Source organism: Emericellopsis cladophorae, assembly GCF_022114955.1.
Source record: "Emericellopsis cladophorae strain MUM 19.33 chromosome Unknown NODE_13_length_450635_cov_117_157991, whole genome shotgun sequence".
Taxonomy (NCBI): Eukaryota; Fungi; Ascomycota; class Sordariomycetes; order Hypocreales; family Bionectriaceae; genus Emericellopsis; species Emericellopsis cladophorae.
In genome coordinates, this window is record NW_026250938.1 from 344,741 (window position 1) to 365,703 (window position 20,963).

Consider the following 20,963-nt stretch of genomic DNA (forward strand, 5'->3'; position numbering starts at 1 on the left):
CGCTGCAACCATGGACGACATTTTCATGGACACAGCCAAGGCTCTTCAGGCTATTGAAGAGCTGAACGCCGAACCCATCTCCATCATCAAGCTGAGCGAGCCCATCTCAAGCGAAGCGACACAGAGTGAAGACGCGCGCCAACGGACCTCGGACGCGTCCAGTGCCTCTCTAGATGCGCCCACGCCAGCTGGTCTGGAAGCCGACCTGGCACATTACAAAGAGCTCTTTGCAAAGCTTCGCTTTTCCTACGTTGAGCAGGTCACAAAGGAGAAATTCATCCGTGCTATTGTCGGGGATCCGCCGCTCATCGTCACCATGCAAGAGAATCTGGAGCTCGAGAAGGAGAACGCCGCCGTCAAGTCTGAGCTCAAGGCACTGAAGCTAGAGGTGGCGGACATGGTCGAGGAGCTCGAGCGCAAGGGGAGGGAACTCAGTCGGCGCTACGAGACTGTCCAGCTCGAGACAGCCAAGCTAAGAGATCTGCCGCAGAAGAACAAGCAGCTGGAGGAGAGGATCGCGGCACTCAAGGCAGAGCAGGACCTCACTGGTACAGACCCGAGCATGAACCTTCCTCTCGCCAAGACGCAGGAGCTTGTTGCCAAGCGTCAACGCGAGCAAGCCGAGTTGGCGCGCGAGCTCGAGGCACTGCAGGCAAAGGTGCCGCGCAAGAAGAAGGAGGCGGAGAGACTACACGCGGAGTTACAGCCGTTGGAGACTAAGCGGCAGAACGGCATGGCTGCGGCCAGAGAGGCGCAGAGGAGGAAAGAGGCCGCCCTCGGGGGCGCAGCGGATGATTTGGAGCAGCGGGCGCGCTGGTGGAGGGCCAACGAAGCGATCTTGAAGCAGGCCCTGGACATTGAGTCTTGATGTTTGTCTCGCGCGATCTACGACATGGTCTTGTGTATTAGCGTGGCGCCTGGGGGGCGGTATTTGTTTAAGCTATCGCGATTACCCCTGCTTCATCATGGGCAGTGAGGCAACTAGTCCAAATGCTCCAGGCAGTCGGCTACAGTCAAGTGCCGAGAGCTTCGAGCTAGTTCTGACACTACTGAACATTGCTCGCATGCAGCCCGTGTCTCACTCGCTAATGCAGTGTCCGGGTAATGCTGATTTCGAGGCATGAAGATGAAGCGGCGAAGCCAGTCGGGATGGCTATCCGGGCACGGCTCGATGCCAGCCCCTCGAGGCACAAGGCGTGTGTCTATGAGTGTGAGATGCCCTTTGCGAGGCGGTGGCGACTGCATCGGGGAACGGTTGCTCGCGTCGCTCTCGCGACGAATGCGAGCCTGCATGCATTAGAGCAGCCAAGGCTCAACGTCGACTGGAGTGCGTGCTCATGCTGTGCCACAAAGCAGCGCGTTGCGGCCGTCTGCGCAGAGCGATGGTACTGTACCAAGCAATGACATTCGAACCCCGTGCTTCAACATGAGCACTAATGAAGACATAAAGATATTTTGCCCCTGAGATTGTACCTCGTATTTATGAGATTCATCAACCTGTTGTCGATCAGGGGCGCGGGGTGTGATCGCAATCCACTTCTACACATGTCGTCAGCCCACCCTGCAGACGATTGTTGACCGAACAATCGGCTTCCACACCATCGGTTTTAACACCAATTTCAGCCTCATGATCTCTACAAAGCACAGGGCACAGTAGTGTGCGGTATTAATGCAACAAGTCTCGTGCCGTACCCGCTCGGGAGCAAGTGGTAAATACAACTGTACTTTGCTGTGGGCGAAGCCAAAGCGTACACCCTTGAAGCTAATGTAGCCTTGGCTAGAGAAATGGGGACCAATGAAAAGGATTTTCCTCATTTTCATGATATTAATAATCACTGCGTGCCAGCAACAAATTTCAAATTCTGGCAAAAAGTGGGATAGCTTCATAAGCAAGCAAAACAACCGCGGCACGTCCGTCCGCATGAACTCCGTCGTGTGGTTCTGCTCTCGCCATGTGGATTGATAAGTCCGCTCGTCAGCCCAGGGACTGAAGAACGGTGGAGCTCCGGCGCGGAGCCCACAAAGACCCCGAATGCCGGAGACTTTCGACCGTTGCCCAAACCCGCGAGTCCGCGACGCATGGCGAGGCTCCGATGGGGTGTGACGAGCATTACGAGGCGTTTGGACCCGATGCAACCCTGCCTTCTATTCCAAACTGTCTGGATGCAATGCCAGAGGAGACGAATTAATAACGAGACTAGTAGGGTTGTCCCATGTTGTGATTTGAGATTTCTGATGCTCATTTTCGTCCGGGACCCGTCCGTCTGGGGCCACGCACGAGGGCGAAGCCGTTTCATCACGCTGCGCCGCTGTGATCCAGGGTCCTCCTGACGCGTGCCGGGTACATTAGTCGAAGCGATTACTCTTGCTCAGCGGTAGCCTACGCAATTCCTGCGCAGTATTACGTAATACAGTAACAGACTCGTGAGATGGATGAGCAGAATGCCTTTTGCGGTGAGGCTATCACAGCAATGCTCCGGAGACGTTGTGATCGAAGGTACGTACCTGGACCCACTCACAAAGCTTAAGATGCCGTGTCCCGCAGCAGCGGGCGCTGCTTATGATCTGCACAACGCCTGCGGGCTGCTACATAACGTGCTGTCAAACGGGCTATTGACATAATGAATGTCACACTTATTATGCCATTCTGGAGTAATTGAAGATTCTGTCGCCGGTCGAGACAATCCAGGAGAATCAATCCCTTGTCAGGGCCAGGGCCAGCGGGCCTGCGGCTGTCAGTCAAGTGATGGATATCAAGACAACGGGAGCTCTGAGCTCTCCTCAGATAACTGCGGCGCCAACAGACCACATTTTGGTTCTTGCCTAAGGAAAGGTACGCAAATAATAACCAATTGCATCGCCAAGTCTTTCCAGCGTCTTGACAATCAAATCATCAGAAAACCTAACACACACGAAGTCGGTAGATCAGGGCGCCGTGACTCGTCCCCACACGCCCTGTGCTGCTGTACGTGTAGCATCACCACTACCGCATTGGGACGTAAGTGATCCGCAGCACAGTTTGACAGCTCATGGCCATTGCCATTGCTCGGAATCAGAGGCCAGAATGGGATGCATTTTGATTTAATCAAACTTGTTTATAGCTTCATTTTTTTTTTAATAAGAGCTCAGAGCATCGCCCTGCAACGTGCTCGGCCGCAGTCTAGTGAGGTCCACTCATTGCTACCATGTCCCTCCCGGCTTTCTCCAACAAGTCAATGACGTACCATGATTCTCATGGGGGGTGGTCAATGGTCAGCAGAACCATGCGCCTCGTCTTGTCCCCCGACCGACTGCCAGCCACGATGAAGCTGATTAGAATGTAGAAGCCAGGGCATGCATGCTGGCGAAGGAGATGGGGAACTGTGACGACCTATCATCGTTAGGTACGACAGTGACACTGCTGGCGGAGGGGGCTTGGATTTCTGGAATGGAATGGCATGGCATGCCATTCAGCCCCGGCTTGCTGACCTTTCTTTTTTTCTGCATGCATCCAGAATCGAAAACGGCACGCCATCTGAAAGCGGCGGCCAAGATTCATTGAGCCCGCAAAGATAATGGGGCTTGATGCGAGTATCGTATGTGCATTAGGAATTATTATATGTCCGAGTATTATTGTACAGGTCATTATAGTCACTAGAAAACATGCGCTCGTGATTAATGCTTTGCGACGCTATTTAGATTAGCGGATCATCAAATTCTGATGAGCCCAGAACCCCATTCCACAACATGGGGTCACCCATAGTGCCATCGCCCATCACCTGCAGTCCGTCGTCGAAGAATGCGGGGCCGACCATGTTAGTGTTAATCAGGAACCCCTCGTCATTACTCCCCTCACTAGCGAGGAACGCCATGTTGCTCTGATGCTGCGTGTAGTCGTTCATGGTGGCATCGAACTGCTGCTGCCGCTGCTGTGGCTCCTGCTTAATGGACGGGTGTTGCTGGGGGCCAGTAGGTGCCGTGCTCACTTGGCCACTCATCATCTGCGGCCCGCTGTAGCTTACGCGGCCCTTAAGCTGCTGTTGCTGGCCCGCCGGGAGGAAGCTCGGTGCTGAGTTGATGCGAGGCGGCTGTGGTAGCACTCGGGGATTAAATTCATGGTGCGACGTCGCGTAGCTGGGGGGAGAGTCGACAAAGTTACCGCCGCTGCCTCCAAACGCTGTGGCGCGGTAGTCCATGTCCAGGTCAGACGTGTCCGACACGGATCCAGGGCCCGAGGAAATGCCTGCCGCGGAGGGAGACGAAATCGCACCCTCATGTTGATGACTGCCCGACGACCTCGAGGATTGCTGATGCTGCAGCGGGATGGGTTGTGGCGCTGCCGCATTGCTGGCGCTGCTGTTTCTGCTCACTTGGAGGTCGCGGTTCGCGCTCTCTGCCTCGGCCTCCTCGAGCTTGGCTTGCAGCTCCGTCAAGCCGCGTTCGTCTTCGGGGAAAATGTGGCTGATCGGGATGTCGATGTCGGAGTGCGGTCGGATGCAGCCAAGCTTGTCTGCAATGTCGTGGATGACGGGTAGACTGCGGTCGTTGAGAGTAGGCTCGTCGAGCGTCCAGGTCTGGCCTTCACGGACCATCTGATAAAGTTTATGAACCGTCTGCACAAGCGCAAACTGCGTATGCTCGAGGACTTCGGCGTAGCCCTTTGGCAGTTGCTTGTACTCGGTCTTTTTGCGGATGCCAGCCGTGCAAATGAGACCGTCGTCCTTACATCTCTTGCAGGGGAATTCGCCGTCGCATTTCGTCTTCTTCATACGACATCTCTCGCACGCCTTCCAGACACGCTTGTGGCGGCCATCCATGCTGGAGTTGGCCCGGGCTGGCTCGCGCTTGAGAATAGGTTTGGTCAGTGCCTCGCGCTGCCTAGCGTGTCGGTGGGCAATCTTGCTGGGCGTCGTCTTGTTGTGATGGCTGCCGAGAGTAGTGTTTCTTTTGTTGTGCGTATCAGAGGCAAAATCCTCGGGCGGTGTTGCCAGTAGTCCTGAGACCATGCTGAGAACTAACAACAATCAGAGAGGATGGACGGTTGTGTGTGTGTGTGTGCGTGTGCGCATGCATAAATGTGCCAGTTATGTATGTAAGTTGTCGAGCGAGCATGCGAGTGTGTCAGAGTTTTCTTATTGTTTGCTGGCGGGTGAGATGTGTCGACCATCGACATGAAATAGTAATGTGAGTACGATATGTATAGGGTATGTGAGGGTATCATTAAAAAGATTCAATACAGGAACGACACGATGGTATCTAAACGGCCGAGAGGTGAGGGCGGTAGGGGCTGGAGTAGAGCCACGGGGGAATCAGGGAGCTAGATACTTATATATGAGTAAGTAAAGACTAAAAGTAAGGTAGCAGTCACGCTCGGCATACGGGAGGGATGACGAGACCGCGAGCAATCGAGTTGAAAGTACCGTACCTGCCACGTCTGAGCTCATGTCGACGCTTGGTTCCGCAATATGGAGCATAGTAGTAGGGCGGGAGGGAGCAGAAAGGCGGTCCTTCTTTGGCATCGGGATTGAGAGTAAAGGACATGGACAGGGACTACCTTACACACTGACGGCACGGGCTAGCGTTCCGGCCAGTGGTGGTGGCGTGCGTCTAACATTTAGCTCGGCGCCGGTCGTCGGCACCAGCAGTATGTCCGAACCAGCGAAACTCACCAGTCATCAGCCATCATCATTCATCACTCACCACGCACTCACGCACATGCACTCACTCACTCGCCTGCACACGGGGTCGCGGACTTGGTGATTTCAGCCCACGCCTGAAGTCGCCGAACCAGGGCAGGCCTTCCATTGAATGATTGGGCCCCTTGGCCATGCCCAGACCGCACGCAGCCCGAGCCCCACAGAGAATTTCACCAAGCAATGCAATTGTTGATCGCGTCACAGCAGCGACAAGACTCGATGCTGTCGCCGACTAATGCCTTGTTCTATCGAATTGGCCCAAGCGAATGGGAGCAGCTGCTGACAGCCTGACAGGTGCCGTGAGCCGTGTCCTCTCTCGGGATGGATCTGGATTCTGGATCATCAGCCGCATGGTCCATTGGTCATGAACAAGCGAGTGAGTCTCGTTGTTGTTGTGCAGTCGCTGTCAATTGGCTGGGCTTTCACCACCAATGACCAAGAAATTATCGGGACATGATTCTTCCCATTATCATCATCGTCGCCATCACACGTGGCATTGACAAAGTGATGCAGGAGCACCAGACGTGGGCAACCAATTGTCCATCAGTGTCGAGTTGGTGTCATGGAATTCCGCTACAGCGTGGCGGACTTTGGGGTGCGTAGGACGGACCGGCCGATGGACCCCTCACGGCCCATCCTCACGATTCCTCAGCCAGCTTATCAATTGGCTCTTCCCCGTGCTGGTGCAACGCTGTTTACAACCATGAAGCGACGCTCTGGTAAGAACCTTCAAGCTTGAAGCAGGACTGGATGCCCCCATTGACCCCGTCCCGGTTATCAGGCCTGCATGTGGCGTCCAACCGCCAGCTTCTGCTGCTCAGGGTCCAATGGCCAGTGGGTGTGCGACTTGCCGGCGGCCTATCACCCAAGAATCTGCCCTCGCCGTACTCCGCAGAAATGGCTTCATGGACCATCAGCCTGACGTTCTGGACCCCGCCCCCGTCAGCAACCTCCAGATTAGCGATGGCTGTGGCAACAAGTCAAAGCTCGCCAAATGCTTGTCGGCGTAAAACAGACTTTTGGCCTACGGTCTAGGACGGGCTACCTATCGACAACCGCAATTGCTTTCCTAAAGAAGCACGTCGAGATCATACTGCTAGTGCTGATATCAGGAGACTTTACCAAGAACTCCCACCCATCACGTCCTGGCGAGTCCCTGGTGCTGACACTGCGGGCAGGGGCGTGTGTGGAGGACGCAGCCAGGCAGCCGAAATAGACTTAAGCTACGTTCCATCGCGCTCTACACCAAGCAGGGTCCAGTCCATCATGCGAGATCCTCAAGGGATCACAACAGTTGAGCTTTGCGCTGATGTGGCTAGTGAAACCAGGCAGACGTCTCAAGGGTTGCTCTCAGCCCTATCAACATGCAGCAATGCATGCACCACTCGCCTGCGCGTGGAGACAGCTCTACTCCATCTCTCAAGCTGGTGAAGAGGCCGTCTTGAAGCCTAGGGTCTCGCCTTCGCAAGCCTGACTAGAATGCTCTTGTCGTCCTTCTTTCTCGGCGCATCCGCGGTCGATACTACCTTGTGAGAACTTGCCTTGAATCGAGATCTCTAGCTCAAAAGCCCACGAGAAGATCAGACAATGCCGTCAGAAGCTCTGCCTCCTCATGGTTTCCATGACGACTGGGTGAATCGTACGAGGCGTGGCGGCAGAGCTGTCAACGCCAGGCCTGTGAAGGGCTAGAAACTACAGACCTGTTTTCGGTGATGGCCTACATTACCGCCTGTCCTCAGCGGCTGTCCAGTCGTGCATCGTCTCGCTCAAAAGCGGTTCGAGTTACAAGCTCTCATGTCCGTCGTCGTCATCGTCGTCTATATAGGTACATGCATCAAGACACGGTGGCCCTTGGACAATGTTGAGTTTCGAAAATTTATGCGACTAGGTGATGCTAAGGAGGACCCTTGCTTTGCGCCCCTTGAAGCCTCGACTCTCAGCTGCGGTCCTGAACTTTCCTCGGCATCTCAACAGCGCATCTCAACAGCAGGAATCGCCCCTCAACAGCATGTGTGATTCAGGGGACTTGAGCGGTCGAAGAACAAAATGCATATAATCCGCCATCTGACCATTCCTGTTCGCTGCTAGTCCATATGCTCGATTTGGCTCTGACTGGCTCAGACTGGCTCAACGGCGAATCTTGTCTCATAAAACTATGCGCGACAAGAGTCGACGATGGTATTCGTCTTCTCGCAGACGATATACCTACATACTAGTTCGTACTGCTCAACGTGGGATCGCGTGTTATTCCATGCAGTACGATGTAGATCCCCAGGTACGTGTGCATCACATGCTAGCTGACCCAGGTCCCAGAGGCGGTGGTTCCCCACACCGATGGCATGTTGTTCAAGCCCCGAGGCCGCGACTTCAAAGGCTGAAGCCAATAGTGTCGACAAGCACCTTGCAGTGTGGTATGATAATACAGCTGGCACATTTGCGGCTTGAACAAGCGTGCGTGTCGCTTGGCTGAGCCGTTTCGGCTCTACTAGACGCCACATGGCCAGCAGGTTTGCCAGTAGTATGTGGCTGGCCCTCTGGCATCAACAATGTTCGAACTACTCAAGTAATAGAAGAAGCCGTTGGTAACCGGCCTGTAAACAAAAGTAAACTATAGGCGCAAGAGGGACTACCACCCTGTATGCTTCAGGTAATTGACCATGATATGGAAGTAGAACGATTCAGGCGTTTAACAAGGTTTAGGGTTCCGCTTGGAATGGCCATCACTGGCAACTTTTTGGAACATATATCCCTTTGACACCTGATCTTGCACAACTAAAAATGATTGATCATAGACCACTTCACCATAATCCTTTCTTCCACAGTGATGCTGGGACCAGTCATACAGACAGAACTGACCTGAGGCGTCCAATACGGATATGCGAAAGCCGTATCAATCCAGCTGCCGAATTCCACCGTGGCAGACGCTCAGATGTTAGACTCTGGAGCCTCCCGGGGCGGGATTGTCCAGCCTCTCTCGGTCGTCGGCACGCTTCGCGGGGACTAATAACAAATCGATATGTGTTGCAGCGACTTGCAGGTCTTCAGTTAGCGCACCTCATCCCGCCGGGGGAGCCAAGGATCCGCTCGCGATTTCGAGAAAAGCCCGATCACCGGGCGGAGTCTCTTGACCACCGAGTCCACGACAGCGCTTTTCACTCGTCAGCTCGTTACTCGTCTCGGGTGACGAGAATGATGATAAAGGGGACGGACAGAGCTGTCCATCTGCGACGCCAGCGACGGACAATCAGCATGAAGTCATCAGTTGAGAACTCGACAACAATTGGGCAGACTCGAGCTGTCAGATCGGCATTTCCCAAGGTGTCATGATACCTATGGATTTCGGACTTAACTGAGTAGTGCCTGAACGGATACTTGCTGCACACGCCCCTTACCGATTGAGGACGGGCGGGCCAAGGCAGAAATTCCTCCCATGATGATTCCACATGCATTCTTGTCGGAACATCGATCGATTTCCGCCCTGCCAAAGATTAATAGTAGGCAAGCCGACTCCATCTGCTGTTTCCGCAATAGCCACGCATATCCACGCCGGTGCTACCATTGGCGGGCTATCGATGCACAGACGCGGAAGGATTACATAAGGCGCGGTCACACGTGGTTCCGCGATGTGTCAGCTTCAGCTCCGTCCATCTGGTCGTACGGACTCGCATTCGGAACGATGACCTGAACTGCGACCAAGGACCATGGTATCAATATCAAACTATGCAGGCGCTTGACCGTCTGATTAGGAGGTGATCTCATATCTCGTCCAAGGGCACACACCAGCCTGTCGACTCTGCCCTGCAGGCTGTCATCCGCTTGCGTTTCCTCTCCAAGGCGCGCTGGCCAAGGCACGATCGCGATCATCACCGTTGTTATCACCGCTGTTATCAACCAACAAGGTATGGGATCGCCCGATCTCAGCTCGCGATCCTCCATTGACTCGTCTAGCCACCGCTCAATATATTGCATCGGAACTATCGAACTGACACAGGGTGACAGGGCAAGCGTTCAACTGAAAAGACTGAAGCAATAAGGCTGGGCGTTGTTCCATCGTGACGTGAGCACCGACCACAAGCGCCCGCTCGGAACCAAACAGCCGGATCGTGGATCATGTGAACTCCCGCACGCCCCTAACGAGCCCGCGATATGGATACCTTACTTTGTGTTAATAATTCAGAGATGAATGAAAGCCCGCGTCTGCTCGGGTTCTTGCTATCAATGTTGGCTAGCGTCGTGCGACGCACCAGCTGTCGCGATCCCGAGCACTAAAGTATAAATTGTCGACACTGCTCCACCGCGAGCTCTCTGGAATCTGCACGCAACGAGAGCAGAGCGGATGCATGTCGTTCACATTCCAGCAATTCATTGCTACACGAACACCGCACGGCTTTGGGCAGCGGCATTCGAACGGTTGTTCATATTGGCGGGTCGCGCTAATACCATCTATATGCCGAGGTATGACGATGGGCCTTTCCAATCCGCCTACACATCAGAACTTTTTTTCCCCAGAGGCCAAAGGGGCCAGAGAAAAATTGAGGCCAATGCCAATCGGAGGCATTGTGAAGCTGTCGCCAATGCCGATCCCGACGCTACTGCTTGTGGAGCGGCATTAGCCAAGCCCTGCCGAAGGAGGCGATCATCTTCAACGACACCTTTGGATGGTGTGGCTGATTGTGGGCGTGCAGTCCCGGGCGCTTGAATTGGGGTCTAGGAATTCAAACGGTGTGGCGTACGCATGGGATCCGCAGGCAATGAGCAGCGAATGTCACAAGTTCTTGCGTCCACTGTCCTGGTTCACTTGATCACAAGCTTGCTATGGTCAAATAAGGCTTGTATTGATGAAGAATTTCGCCACCGTAACCTTCTCTTCTACACATCGTTGTACAAGATCATCCTCGGGGTTTCGTCTTCCAGAGTGGCCCAGGCCCACGCCGCGCTGGTGTGGTAGTTTGTCATGACGGCCCAGTCTTTATCATATGAAGCCGGCTCGAAAAGTTTTGGATCATGGCGTCGCATCTTCTCCATAGACTCGGTCGTCGCCAAGGACAAGAAATGATTTCGTTTCGAACCTTTGGGCAAGGCGCTATCATGTCACATGTCAGCCCCTTTTTGGACGCGGATCCAAACAAAAAGGAGGGGAGCTGGACTTACAGGGCGTTCCCCAGAATACCGTGGCATAGCGATGGCTCCTTTGTTAGCAGTCCGTGCCGCCAGATGATCTCCTCGGCGCGGAGGATGGCCGTGTCAATCTGCGACTCGAGCCCGGGAAAGTGTTCTCGCAGCGAGTGGAGCGACATCACAAACCCAGGCGCGCCGTGACACCACTGGACCAGCTTCGGGTTCTTGCCCTCGCGCATTCTCAGCTCGCTGGAGGACCAGTTGCCATCCTCCCATTGTAGATCGAGCAGGTCCTCAAGCCGATCGTGGAGCCGCGGTGCTGTTTTGGCGTTCGTGAGAACGAGCTGCGTGATGATCCCGATCTCGCCGTGCGCCGCGCCAAAATATCGTTTCCCTCGCCACTCCCAGTTGCCGCGTCCATCGTCGTCGGTCTCTAATATCTTCTGTGTCAAACAACCTTTTGGCGAGTCCAGGTATGGCTTGGATCCAGGAAAGTGCGCCTCAATCATCCGGATCAAATACAACAAACCGGCCCTCCCATAGATGAGCTCAGACGAGTAGAAGTCGCCCGATGGATACGGCCCAAGCAACAGGGGGATATTCGCAAGAAACTCGAATAGGTCGTCATTCTTGTTCGACATGCAAGCTCTGAGAGCTTGGAATGAAAGTTTCTCACAAGCTAAGCCACAGTTGCCTTTGGTGAGTCCCGCACACGAGCGATCTCCTTCCATGTATTTGGATGCCCAGAACTCTAGGCAATGGCCTCTGACCTTGAGGTCCGGATGTTGTTTGCTTAGTCGAAAGAATAGGTAGGCGATGCCAGTATATCCGCTGTACAGTCCGCCCAGCTGCCGAGCCGTGTACCGCTTAAGCGGTGGTGTCTGTGTGAGGACTGCTTCGAGAGATCGGACAAGCAGCACGTGCGCCTCTGTGGACGGCAGCGTCTGGGTGGGCAAGTTGTTTGCAATATATCGCGATTCCATCTTTGCTATCGTTTTACGCGTGGGAGAGAATCGAACTTAACCGCCATCTCCAGGAGTCAGTCTGGGGTGATGACTGTGCTCTTATATGGTGTCACACATATGAGGACGTTTTGAGGGGGGGAGATGAGGTCAGATCATCCTCATCCCATCTACAAGCACGGCGATCAACGGACGTGACCTCCGCCTCGCATCATTGGAAAAGAGTCACGCGAGGCTGGCCAACAAGTCTTGTCAAAGCAGTCCCCGCGAATCGCTTCTTGCCCAGGCTCCTTTATCCAGGTTTCCAATAGAGACCCCGTGCATAAGCCGGAGTCAACGCTCCAAATGTCCGGGCTGTCACCGCGACTGTGGAGCCCCGTGCCGGAGTGATGGTGGGTACGGAGCGGATGTTGGCTCCTTTGGCAGGAGGCAATCTGTTGCTCTTGCCACTGTCCATGCCTCCTTGGCAGCCTTTGAGGTTCGCATCGTGACGGCCTCAGCATTGGGTTGCATTCCATTTTCTGATGGCGACTTCTCGCCGGCGGGAACTTGGTCACGGAGCAGTAGCTCCTGGTGCTTTGAGCACGGGCCACATTCGCCCAGTCCGGCTCATGACGACATCACACCGTCAAGCTGCCCCGCGGTGCGCTGAACGAGCTTTGGGAAGGAACACGCTGCGGCTGGCAGGGTGTTTCCATCCAAGCTTCACAGTCAGGCAACGAGCATATCAATCCATCACACCGCCCAAAGACCCCGTCACTCCCCGCCAACTACCCATCTCCCCCTTCCCACAGGCGAAGTGATTTGTACGGGATCGTCTCAGCAATGGCCGACGCAAACGAACAAGGCCAGCCTACGCGTCGTGGGCGCGTCACAGACTCTATCCGCAACAATGCCCAGGAGGTCTTGTAAGATGCTTGGTCCCAGTCAAGCGCCAGAAAGTCCTGACGTGCTGGTAGGAAGGAAGACTACACAAAGGCGCGGGGTGTGGCTCTTGATGCTGCCAAGAGTAGAGCTTGGTTCTACCCGATCAAGGTAGGCAATTCTGGACAACAGCTGTGGAAGTTCGTCGCTGATATTGAACAACTAGGGCATCTTCTACTTTCTCTCTCACCGGACTCTATGGCAGCCCTTTGTATCCAAACTGCCGCAGTATCTTGCTCTCTACGGCAGCGTCACGGCTGGCATGTTCACCTTCACCTACCTCCCCCAGTTCGCCGTGCTGGTCTTTGTCAACGGACCCCTCGCTGTCTTCACCACGGTCTTCCTGATTCTGAACGAGTCCTCCACCATTGTCAACATGATATCCAAGAACTATCTATTGCAGGACTCTCTGCTGGACACCTTTGACGGCACCCTGCTGACGCGCAACAAGACGGACATGGTGAAGGAGGGCCGCGAAGTTCGCTCCGGAAGCAATCCCATGGCCAAGTTGGGCAAGGTTATCATGAGCCCTTTTGCAAAGTTTAGTCCCAAAGCGATTGTCCGGTACTTTATGTACTTGCCCCTCAACTTCATCCCCGTTGTTGGCACGGCGGTATTCGTCTTCCTCCAAGCCAAGGGACGTGGGCAAGGCGTCCATGACAGAGTACGTATATGAAAATCTTGTATGGAGTTGTTGCGCTGACAAGGCCCAAGTTTTTCCAACTCAAGAAGTGGTCGGCTTCTCAACGTGGAGACTGGCTGAAGAAGCACACGGGGCCTTACACAGCGTACGTCTGCCCACACCCTGCTATGTCTGGATTGACTTGCTGACGGAGAATACTTACCAGATTTGGCCTTGTTGCCACTCTCCTTGAAATGGTTCCAGTCGCTTCCGTCTTCTTTACCTACACCAACACGGGCAAGTCGTCATGGCCTCGACATGGTGAACTGCTGCTAACTTGTACGTAGTGGGAGCCGCCTTGTGGGCTGCCGACATTGACGCCAACGACTTACAAATGACCGATGAGAACGCCCCCAGTCTGCAGGAGCACGAGGCGCAGGAGTCGGGCCTCACCGTCGACAAGTCTCAGTGATGAGGTTGTTGTGCCGGCACCTACCCGGGCTGGCGTGCATCATCTCTGGTGGGAATATCTGCATATATACGCCACAGACTTAATCCCTGGCGATTGCTATGGTATAAGCTCCGCGTGTGAGTTGTGACATTGACTTGGCAATTGAAACGTGCCTAGCAGCCGCGGTAGAGGGGGCGAGGGCGCATTAATACTGCATAGTAGAGTATGATGATTGCGCCGTGCACGAAGTGAGGGAGGAGATACTTGTCTGGGATGGATTGCGGAGCTGAAGGACTCCTGTACGAGGAAAATAATTCATTAACGCCCAGCATGCCACTGGGGCCCCTGCTCTATCAAAGCCCCCGTTTTTTCTCGCTCCTGCGCCTTATAGACACACATCGAGACTTTGAGCTGCGGAAGGATAAACCCTTTAACGTTACATTCTAGCGGGTGCATCCCCAAAGCTTTGTGGTATTACCTATGCCTACAGGTAAGGTAAAAACTTACAGGCATTGCGAAGGTGCTCTCCAAACGTTGAGCATCCCATAATATGCTGCTTGACCAAAACGCGGCATTCGCGCCCTGGAACGCGAGTCACGAGGCAGCCAACATTCCACGTTTCAGTGCCCCTATCACCGGATCGATACCAAGTAATCTTCAGCTTAAGAAGTATTTATAAAAGCTCGCACCATCCTCCCGCCCACCGTGGCTTGGTGCTTGCAATTGGGTCTTTGAGTCGAAGCTCCCGGGGCCACCACGACGGGAAAGCGTTTCACGCTCCCTGAAAGAGAAGCAGTGTGCAATGACTGCTTCAATAGTGGGAATAATGATCTGATCGAGGACCGACAGGCACCATTCAACCATTCGTCTGCCTCAAGAAAACTACATACGATGAGCTGGGATATCAACGAAGAGGTCGATGAACACCGGCCGGATATGCACCTCACTCAGCCTTTTAGTTCACAGCCACTCATGTCACAATACGCTTGAAGAGGCTGATATCTGTCCAGCGTTCTTGGAGAGCCTCATCTTCTAGGCGCCCTCTGTTGGGGGTATGGACATGCTTGCTGCGGAAGACTCCCAAAGCAAATTGACGTACGACGTCGACCCCTTTTCGAGAACCTTGATTACTGTGGTCATCGACTATGTCGAGGACATTTTCTCATACGTTTCTCGAACAGGAACCGTGGCCTAGCCTGGAACGCCTCCTCCAACGGGGTTCTGCTGGGCCATGCATTGGGTCGTCCAAGCTTCGGGAAGCGGAGGGCATTGCCACTGTCACCGGCTTTTCGCATCAGTTGGAAGGGGCACACCCTTTAGGTGAGCTCTCCGAACCCCTTTGTTTCTAGTTCGGATGTGAACCTGATATCTCAGTGTTGGGCTTGGGTTCAATGTATTCGTGCTGATCCTTGCAGGGCAAGTGTTATCAAAGTGTTTTGATGCATCGTTCCAGCTCGGAAATGTTTAATGAGTCACTACTACAACTAGCGATAGGAATACAGGTTTATCACAGGAGTAGTAATACAGTTAGTTGACACAGCGGCTTAGGTTCTCTCAATCACTTCTTTTCTCTCAATTATTTATACGCCCTGAGCCTTTATATGAGTTCTTCCACTACACCCCGTCTTCCCCACACACTTCCCTGCTTCCAAAACTCTAAGCTGACACAACCTCAGCACATGAGATTGTACTTGAGCTGCCTATCGGCTGTCATGACACCCCAGCTCGTCTCATCCGCCGAGCTGCCGTCCTCGCCGACAGACTGCGGCTTCCAGGGCTCATCAAACGCCTCAAATACAAAGACGTTGGTTCCGCTGCCCAGGGATCCACACACAGCCTGTCGGTAGTATATTTCTGCATTCTTGACGGTGGGCACGGCATTCTGGTACGTGGTACCCCGAGATGGCCATCCCGTCTCGCCTACCCACAGCGGTATGCCAGGCTTGACCGAGTTGATGTGGTTGAAAGCCTGGCCGATGGAGTCCTGGAAGACACCGGGTGCCGCTCCAATACTGGCGCCCTGCCAGTAGGAGAAGGCATTGACAAGGGCAATGTCCGAGACTTGGAGGATGGGGTCGGCAGTGCCGTCCGCAAAGCGATTCCACGTGTCGCCGGTACCGTACTTGAAATCGGGAGCCGCGGCTCGAAGATCGTTCAGCCTTCCAACGAGGAAGTCCGGGGTATACGTCCCGCGATAGAGACCCTCGGAACCGACAGTCACCGCAACAATCTGGTCCTTGAAGTTGACGGCGGTGTTGACGATCGCGGCCTTGCCGGCGTTGTATTGCCCATCTGTATCGGGCCTGTGCGTGTCAGCTAAATCATTGCGAGGGGAATCCAGTGGCAGATCTCACCAGACGCCGAGGACGACACCAAAGCCCTTAGACTGAGCGGCAGGAAGGATCTGTGCTACCACATCGCACTCGGACGCATCAAAGACGCGGACCACTGTGCTGCCACTGTTGCTTTGGATGGCGTCAAAGTCGCCCTCGTAATCGCCTGTAGCCTTGCACGAGCCGTCTACGCGCTTGACACCCAGGGCGAAACCTAGAGTACCAGCTGCTGAAGTGCCAGTTGCAAAGGCTACAAGAGCTGTTGGGAATGAGACACGCATTTTGATGGTTGATGGTTGCTGATACAAGTGTGTAGAAAGGGGGACAGTAGTTCAACGAGGTGCGGAGCAGGGGGCCTTGAGTATACACTGAGATACGTTTTACAGGACCTCGGGACACGCGTCTGGACTTGCTTGACTATACTAAATATACTTACTCGGTACCGTACGTAATGATCCTCGAGTGATAATGCTCATGCTAGCAAAGTTTAAACACAGATGGGGGTGAGATAGTACGATGAGGCAATCTGGAACTCACGAACACATCTACAATATAGATAGTTTCAACTCGGGTAAAAAGGATACATGACCTTTGCAAGCACTGAGTATACATCTTTGCCCAAAAAAGAGATTACAGCTCACCTGGTGCGATGCTCAACGCTACCGTGGCAAGACGATGCTGATGTGGGAGACCCCTTTTTTGTGCGCGTCATACACGAGGAACCTGAAGCGGGACGGAGGGTCGATGAGAGAAACTTCCGAGGAACCCATGGGACACTAGAAAACTCAGACTATCACCGAATGTGAAGGGCTTATTCCCTGACCTGGAAGCCAGCGCATGGATGACAAAACGATAACAAGTATTAAACAGTATGTAAGTTTTACTGTACAACTGACTACAGATTGAGCGGTAGCAAATAAATCTGTTTGAGACGCCGCCCTCCCCCGCTACCTCCCATGTCGTGGGTATATCCTTCACATCATTCATGCAGACTCGGGTCGCTTTTCCTTGAAATCCGCCTTGAACTGGTTGTCCTGCAACCTCTTGGCGACATTTTGTGTCAGGTACTTCTCAACATTGGGCACTAGGCACGCTGAAACCAAGACAATGACAGAGAACGGAATCGTCGCGTAAAACACCATCCTGAAGGCGTTCGTGTTCGCCCTGACCAGCGCCTCGCTGACAGAAGCGATGATGTCCGAGTTGATGCCGGGCACAGCAGAGAAATCCCCCGCGGTGATGCCCGCGAACAAGGCCGGGATCGAGTCGGCCGGCAGGCCAGCGTCTGTGGCAGCCGGTACGACGTACTGCTGCATGTAGTCGGTCAACTTGTTGCTGTAGATGGAGCTGTACAGCGCTTGGGCAACGGCACCGCCAAGACCACGAATCGATCCGAGAACACCGGTGGCGAGACCAATGTCCTGCGGCTCCCAGAGGAGCGTGACACCGGGGTAGGAGATGTTCTCCAGGTAGCCGACGGCTGTGCAGCCTACGACGCCAAAGGCGATGGCCATGGACCGGTGGTCGGGATCCAGTGTCGTGAGGGCAGTGAAGAAGACGAGGATGAGGCCTGCAGCAACGACGCACTGGATCTTGACCTTGGGGACGTAGGAGATGGCGAAACCGGCAAAGACTTGGCCGAGGAGGACGCCACCACCGACGACGGACGAGTCCCAACCAATCTCCATTGACGAGCGGCCAAAGACGCTGCCGATGATGGTGGGCCAGAGCACTGTCATGGAGTAGTAGACCATGGAGGCAATGGTGGCAATAGAGATGATGGCGACAAATCCAACGTTGCGGAACATGCGAGGGGGCATGAGAGGCTGCACGCGGCAGAAGTAGGATTCTGTTTGCATGTCAGCAAGCTGCACTGTCGCAGCGCGGGTCGTGATCGGGACGTACCATAGACGAAGAAGCCTGCAACAGTCGCGATGCCAATAAGCAGGGGGCACAGGGTCTCGGCACTGGTCCAGGGGTACGTCGAGCCACCCCACGAGAGACCGATGAGAAATAGGACGCAGCCAGCAACGAACAGGAAGATGCCGATAAAGTCGAGCTCCTTGGTCTGGTCCCAGTGGGTCTTGCCGACGTGGAGCTGCTTGAAGGTGGGCGGGTGGTAGAGGAACTGGTAGAGCACGAGGGCGCCAAAGTTGAGGATGATGCCAATGTAGAAGCTCCATCGCCAGCCTTCCGAGGTGTCCCGGATCAGGGTCCGCGCAATGACGGGACCAAAGACGGCAAAGGGCAGCGAGGACATGAAGACGAGCGTGACAATGGGGCCTCGCTGCTTGTTGGGCACGAGCTCGCCGAGGACGATGCCAAAGGACAGCTGGCCCGCCGCACCGAGACCGTTGCAGCCCATGCCGACGATGAGCATGGCGACGTTGCGTGCGGTCCCGCCGAGGATGCAGCCGATGAGACCGAGGGCCGTGGTGCTCAAGACCATCCACTTTCGGCCGTAGAGATCGGACAGACGACCGACGAGGAGGAAGCCGATGGAGGAACCCATGGTCCAGATGGTGGCGGCCCAGGTGATGCTGGCTGATGGTCCGAGGTCGGCGTTGATGAGGTTTCTGGGGTTGGCTGTTAGCATTGCTGCTCACACTCAATCGGACCAGAGGCCATGAACTCACAGTGTGTTGGCCGGAAGCACCCAGCCCAGGTACGCGCAAATACTGGCGAGACATTGCGCCTGCGGATCTTGTCAGCATCGTATCCCAATGAACAGGATGCTCTGCCTGTACTCACCATCACCGTGCCGATGAACTGGGGACTGCGAAAGTAGCCCTTTGGCATCACATCGGCCTCGCCGCCCAACGCATGAGCGTCGACGTAGTCGATGGTGCCATCAGCGTGGACGACCTTGGCCGTCGTGCCATCATTCTCTAGAACCCGGGTGACATCGTTGATATTGTGCGACTCCACGTGCCTCGTCCCCGGCTCCTTCCCCTCTGTCTCTGAGCGTGGAGGTGTAGACATTGGGAGCGTCGACTGGGTTGGGGATCGGGATGCTGTATGTGTAGTTTGACGCAGCCTTCTTTCCTTTTTCTTGTTTCCTTTCTTTATTTTAATGCGAAAAGGGTTCTCGAGACGCCAATGGAATGTGATCTGTACTCAGAAACACCTGAGTCCTCTGGTGAATGGAATAGACTAGTCGTAGAGAAGACTGAGTGAGCCCTGGGAGAATGCCGATGATGGATGGGTCTGATCTTCAATGCTTGGGGGTGGGAACGCATATAAGTATGTATGCAGGTGGTATTAGCCCGTGTCCGTGCCCATCCTGGCAAGGATGAATATCTCCTGGGTCGCCTTGGGGGTCCTCGCCGCGGTTTGCGGGGAAATGAGAAACCGATATTCGAGCTGAGCACTTCCAGGGCCCTAGCCAAGGTCTGGATTCTTCAGTGACAACGAGAGGCGGCGGGCGGAGCGGGTGGTGGGCCAAGATCAAATAGCTTGGGGAACATGAAAGCCACAAACGACCGACTCTGTCTTGGAGCAAGCATGAATGCTGGGCCAGAGGGATCATCTCCTTTCTGCAACGACCTGCGCCCGCGCACGGCCAACAAGGGCGCACAGCACGGCTGTTACAGCACCAGCTAAACATGCATGTCCCGATGCACAGATGCATCTAGCGCAAACGCAACACGCAACCCTGGAGGTCAGCTTCATGTCAACCCGTGCCCAGCCTCCCAGGAATGTACGTGGCGTCCTCGCTAGTCTGGGGGGGGTCCAGGCCCACGGGCTGGTCTCGCAGCCAACCTGAGTCAGGAGTCGATGCTGGATCTCTTCTCCCATGGCAGACTTCCCCGACCGAGCGAGTCGTGAATTCGCGTCCTGCCGCGGGGGTCTAGTTGGGGACAGCCTTGGCCCTTGGCTCTCGCGCGTGACAGCTCGGTCCTTGGGAGGCTGTACGTACGTAGCTGCGATGTAACCCCGTGGGGAAGCATCCGGTCCCGCTCCGGCGGTGGAGAATAGGAGGGTTTGCGTGGATGCATTAAGCGGACACGCCGGGAATCATAGCGTTGACATCCAATCAAACTGTGCGAGAAGGTATCTCGGATGCCATGAGCCTGGGGGTGTGGAAAATGTCATCCGGGCCAGATGCCCTGTATTACTGGCTACCCTGTATCGAAATGGGAGCGAGGATAGAACACTACTTTGACTATTACACTTCATGTTTTCTAACTGCAAACGGATTTGGGGAATGACAGTCGGTGAAGGAAAAGGCAGCTATCGAAACACTCACACCGATTCTGTTGCACATGGCTTGCAATGGTACTCCGTACGGCACAAGTGATTTTCGTGTCTTGCATAAACACATGTATTCGCGCATCGTTGGAACAGTCTGCGACAACACACGGCATATATCATTGAAATAAACATCCGGCAGTACGTGGATTTCACAATGGATATCTCACAGTTTATAACGCCCATCAAGAAGCCGCGTACCAGCATTAAACAGGCAGGCACAAACTGATGCCAGACAGCTCCCGCCACCGTGACATGAGCTCGTGGCCTGCTGCGCCCACGCAATATAGCCTGTATTGCCATGCGGAAGTTCTAGGCCCTGTCAAAGGCGCAGACTCTTAGAACATGCAGGTGTGATCTTGGTACGCACATGACAAACCGCCACTTCCCAGCTCCTTGGAACCCGTCATTGGCAGGACGGGTCGAGTGTCGACCCTTGGCGATTCGACCCCAACGGATGACTACTACGTAGTACTTGCTCATGGGGGAATGGGGAACTTTCAGAATCCCCGCATGATCATTTGAGATATCCACTGGCACACCAGGGTAGATGGACGCGCCGAGATAGTCTTTGTCGGTCGGGCTTTCCCTGGTTGTATGTGGACACTCGAACGACACGAACCCAGG

The 20,963-nt window shown here is 54.6% G+C and overlaps 6 protein-coding genes across 6 annotated transcripts; 2 read left to right on the plus strand and 4 right to left on the minus strand.

Moving 5' to 3' along the window:
- Nucleotides 1-10: 10 nt before the first annotated feature.
- Nucleotides 11-868, plus strand: J7T54_001349 (Kinetochore protein-like protein; the record flags this gene model as incomplete). The annotated part of the gene is made up of 1 exon (XM_051505317.1): nt 11-868. The coding sequence occupies one exon, from the start codon at nt 11-13 to the stop codon at nt 866-868; it is 858 nt and encodes a 285-aa protein (XP_051363348.1).
- Nucleotides 869-3,674: 2,806 nt separating this feature from the next.
- J7T54_001350 (c6 transcription factor) lies at nt 3,675-4,985 on the minus strand (the record flags this gene model as incomplete). Its single annotated transcript, XM_051505318.1, has 1 exon — nt 3,675-4,985. The coding sequence occupies one exon, from the start codon at nt 4,983-4,985 to the stop codon at nt 3,675-3,677; it is 1,311 nt and encodes a 436-aa protein (XP_051363349.1).
- Nucleotides 4,986-10,544: 5,559 nt separating this feature from the next.
- On the minus strand, nt 10,545-11,776 carry J7T54_001351 (Protein of unknown functionlike protein-like protein; the record flags this gene model as incomplete). Its single annotated transcript, XM_051505319.1, has 2 exons — nt 10,545-10,758; nt 10,827-11,776. 2 exons carry the CDS (start codon nt 11,774-11,776, stop codon nt 10,545-10,547), a joined length of 1,164 nt encoding a protein of 387 aa, XP_051363350.1.
- An 804-nt stretch (nt 11,777-12,580) lies between these two features.
- On the plus strand, nt 12,581-13,773 carry J7T54_001352 (Regulator of rDNA transcription protein-like protein; the record flags this gene model as incomplete). The annotated part of the gene is made up of 5 exons (XM_051505320.1): nt 12,581-12,663; nt 12,715-12,790; nt 12,846-13,343; nt 13,394-13,467; nt 13,719-13,773. 5 exons carry the CDS (start codon nt 12,581-12,583, stop codon nt 13,771-13,773), a joined length of 786 nt encoding a protein of 261 aa, XP_051363351.1.
- A 1,651-nt stretch (nt 13,774-15,424) lies between these two features.
- J7T54_001353 (Glucan beta-glucosidase-like protein) lies at nt 15,425-16,366 on the minus strand (the record flags this gene model as incomplete). The annotated part of the gene is made up of 2 exons (XM_051505321.1): nt 15,425-16,055; nt 16,107-16,366. The coding sequence occupies 2 exons, from the start codon at nt 16,364-16,366 to the stop codon at nt 15,425-15,427; spliced, it is 891 nt and encodes a 296-aa protein (XP_051363352.1).
- A 702-nt stretch (nt 16,367-17,068) lies between these two features.
- J7T54_001354 (putative MFS-type transporter -like protein) lies at nt 17,069-19,067 on the minus strand (the record flags this gene model as incomplete). Its single annotated transcript, XM_051505322.1, has 4 exons — nt 17,069-17,934; nt 17,991-18,661; nt 18,722-18,780; nt 18,837-19,067. 4 exons carry the CDS (start codon nt 19,065-19,067, stop codon nt 17,069-17,071), a joined length of 1,827 nt encoding a protein of 608 aa, XP_051363353.1.
- Between the last annotated feature and the right edge of the window lie 1,896 nt (nt 19,068-20,963).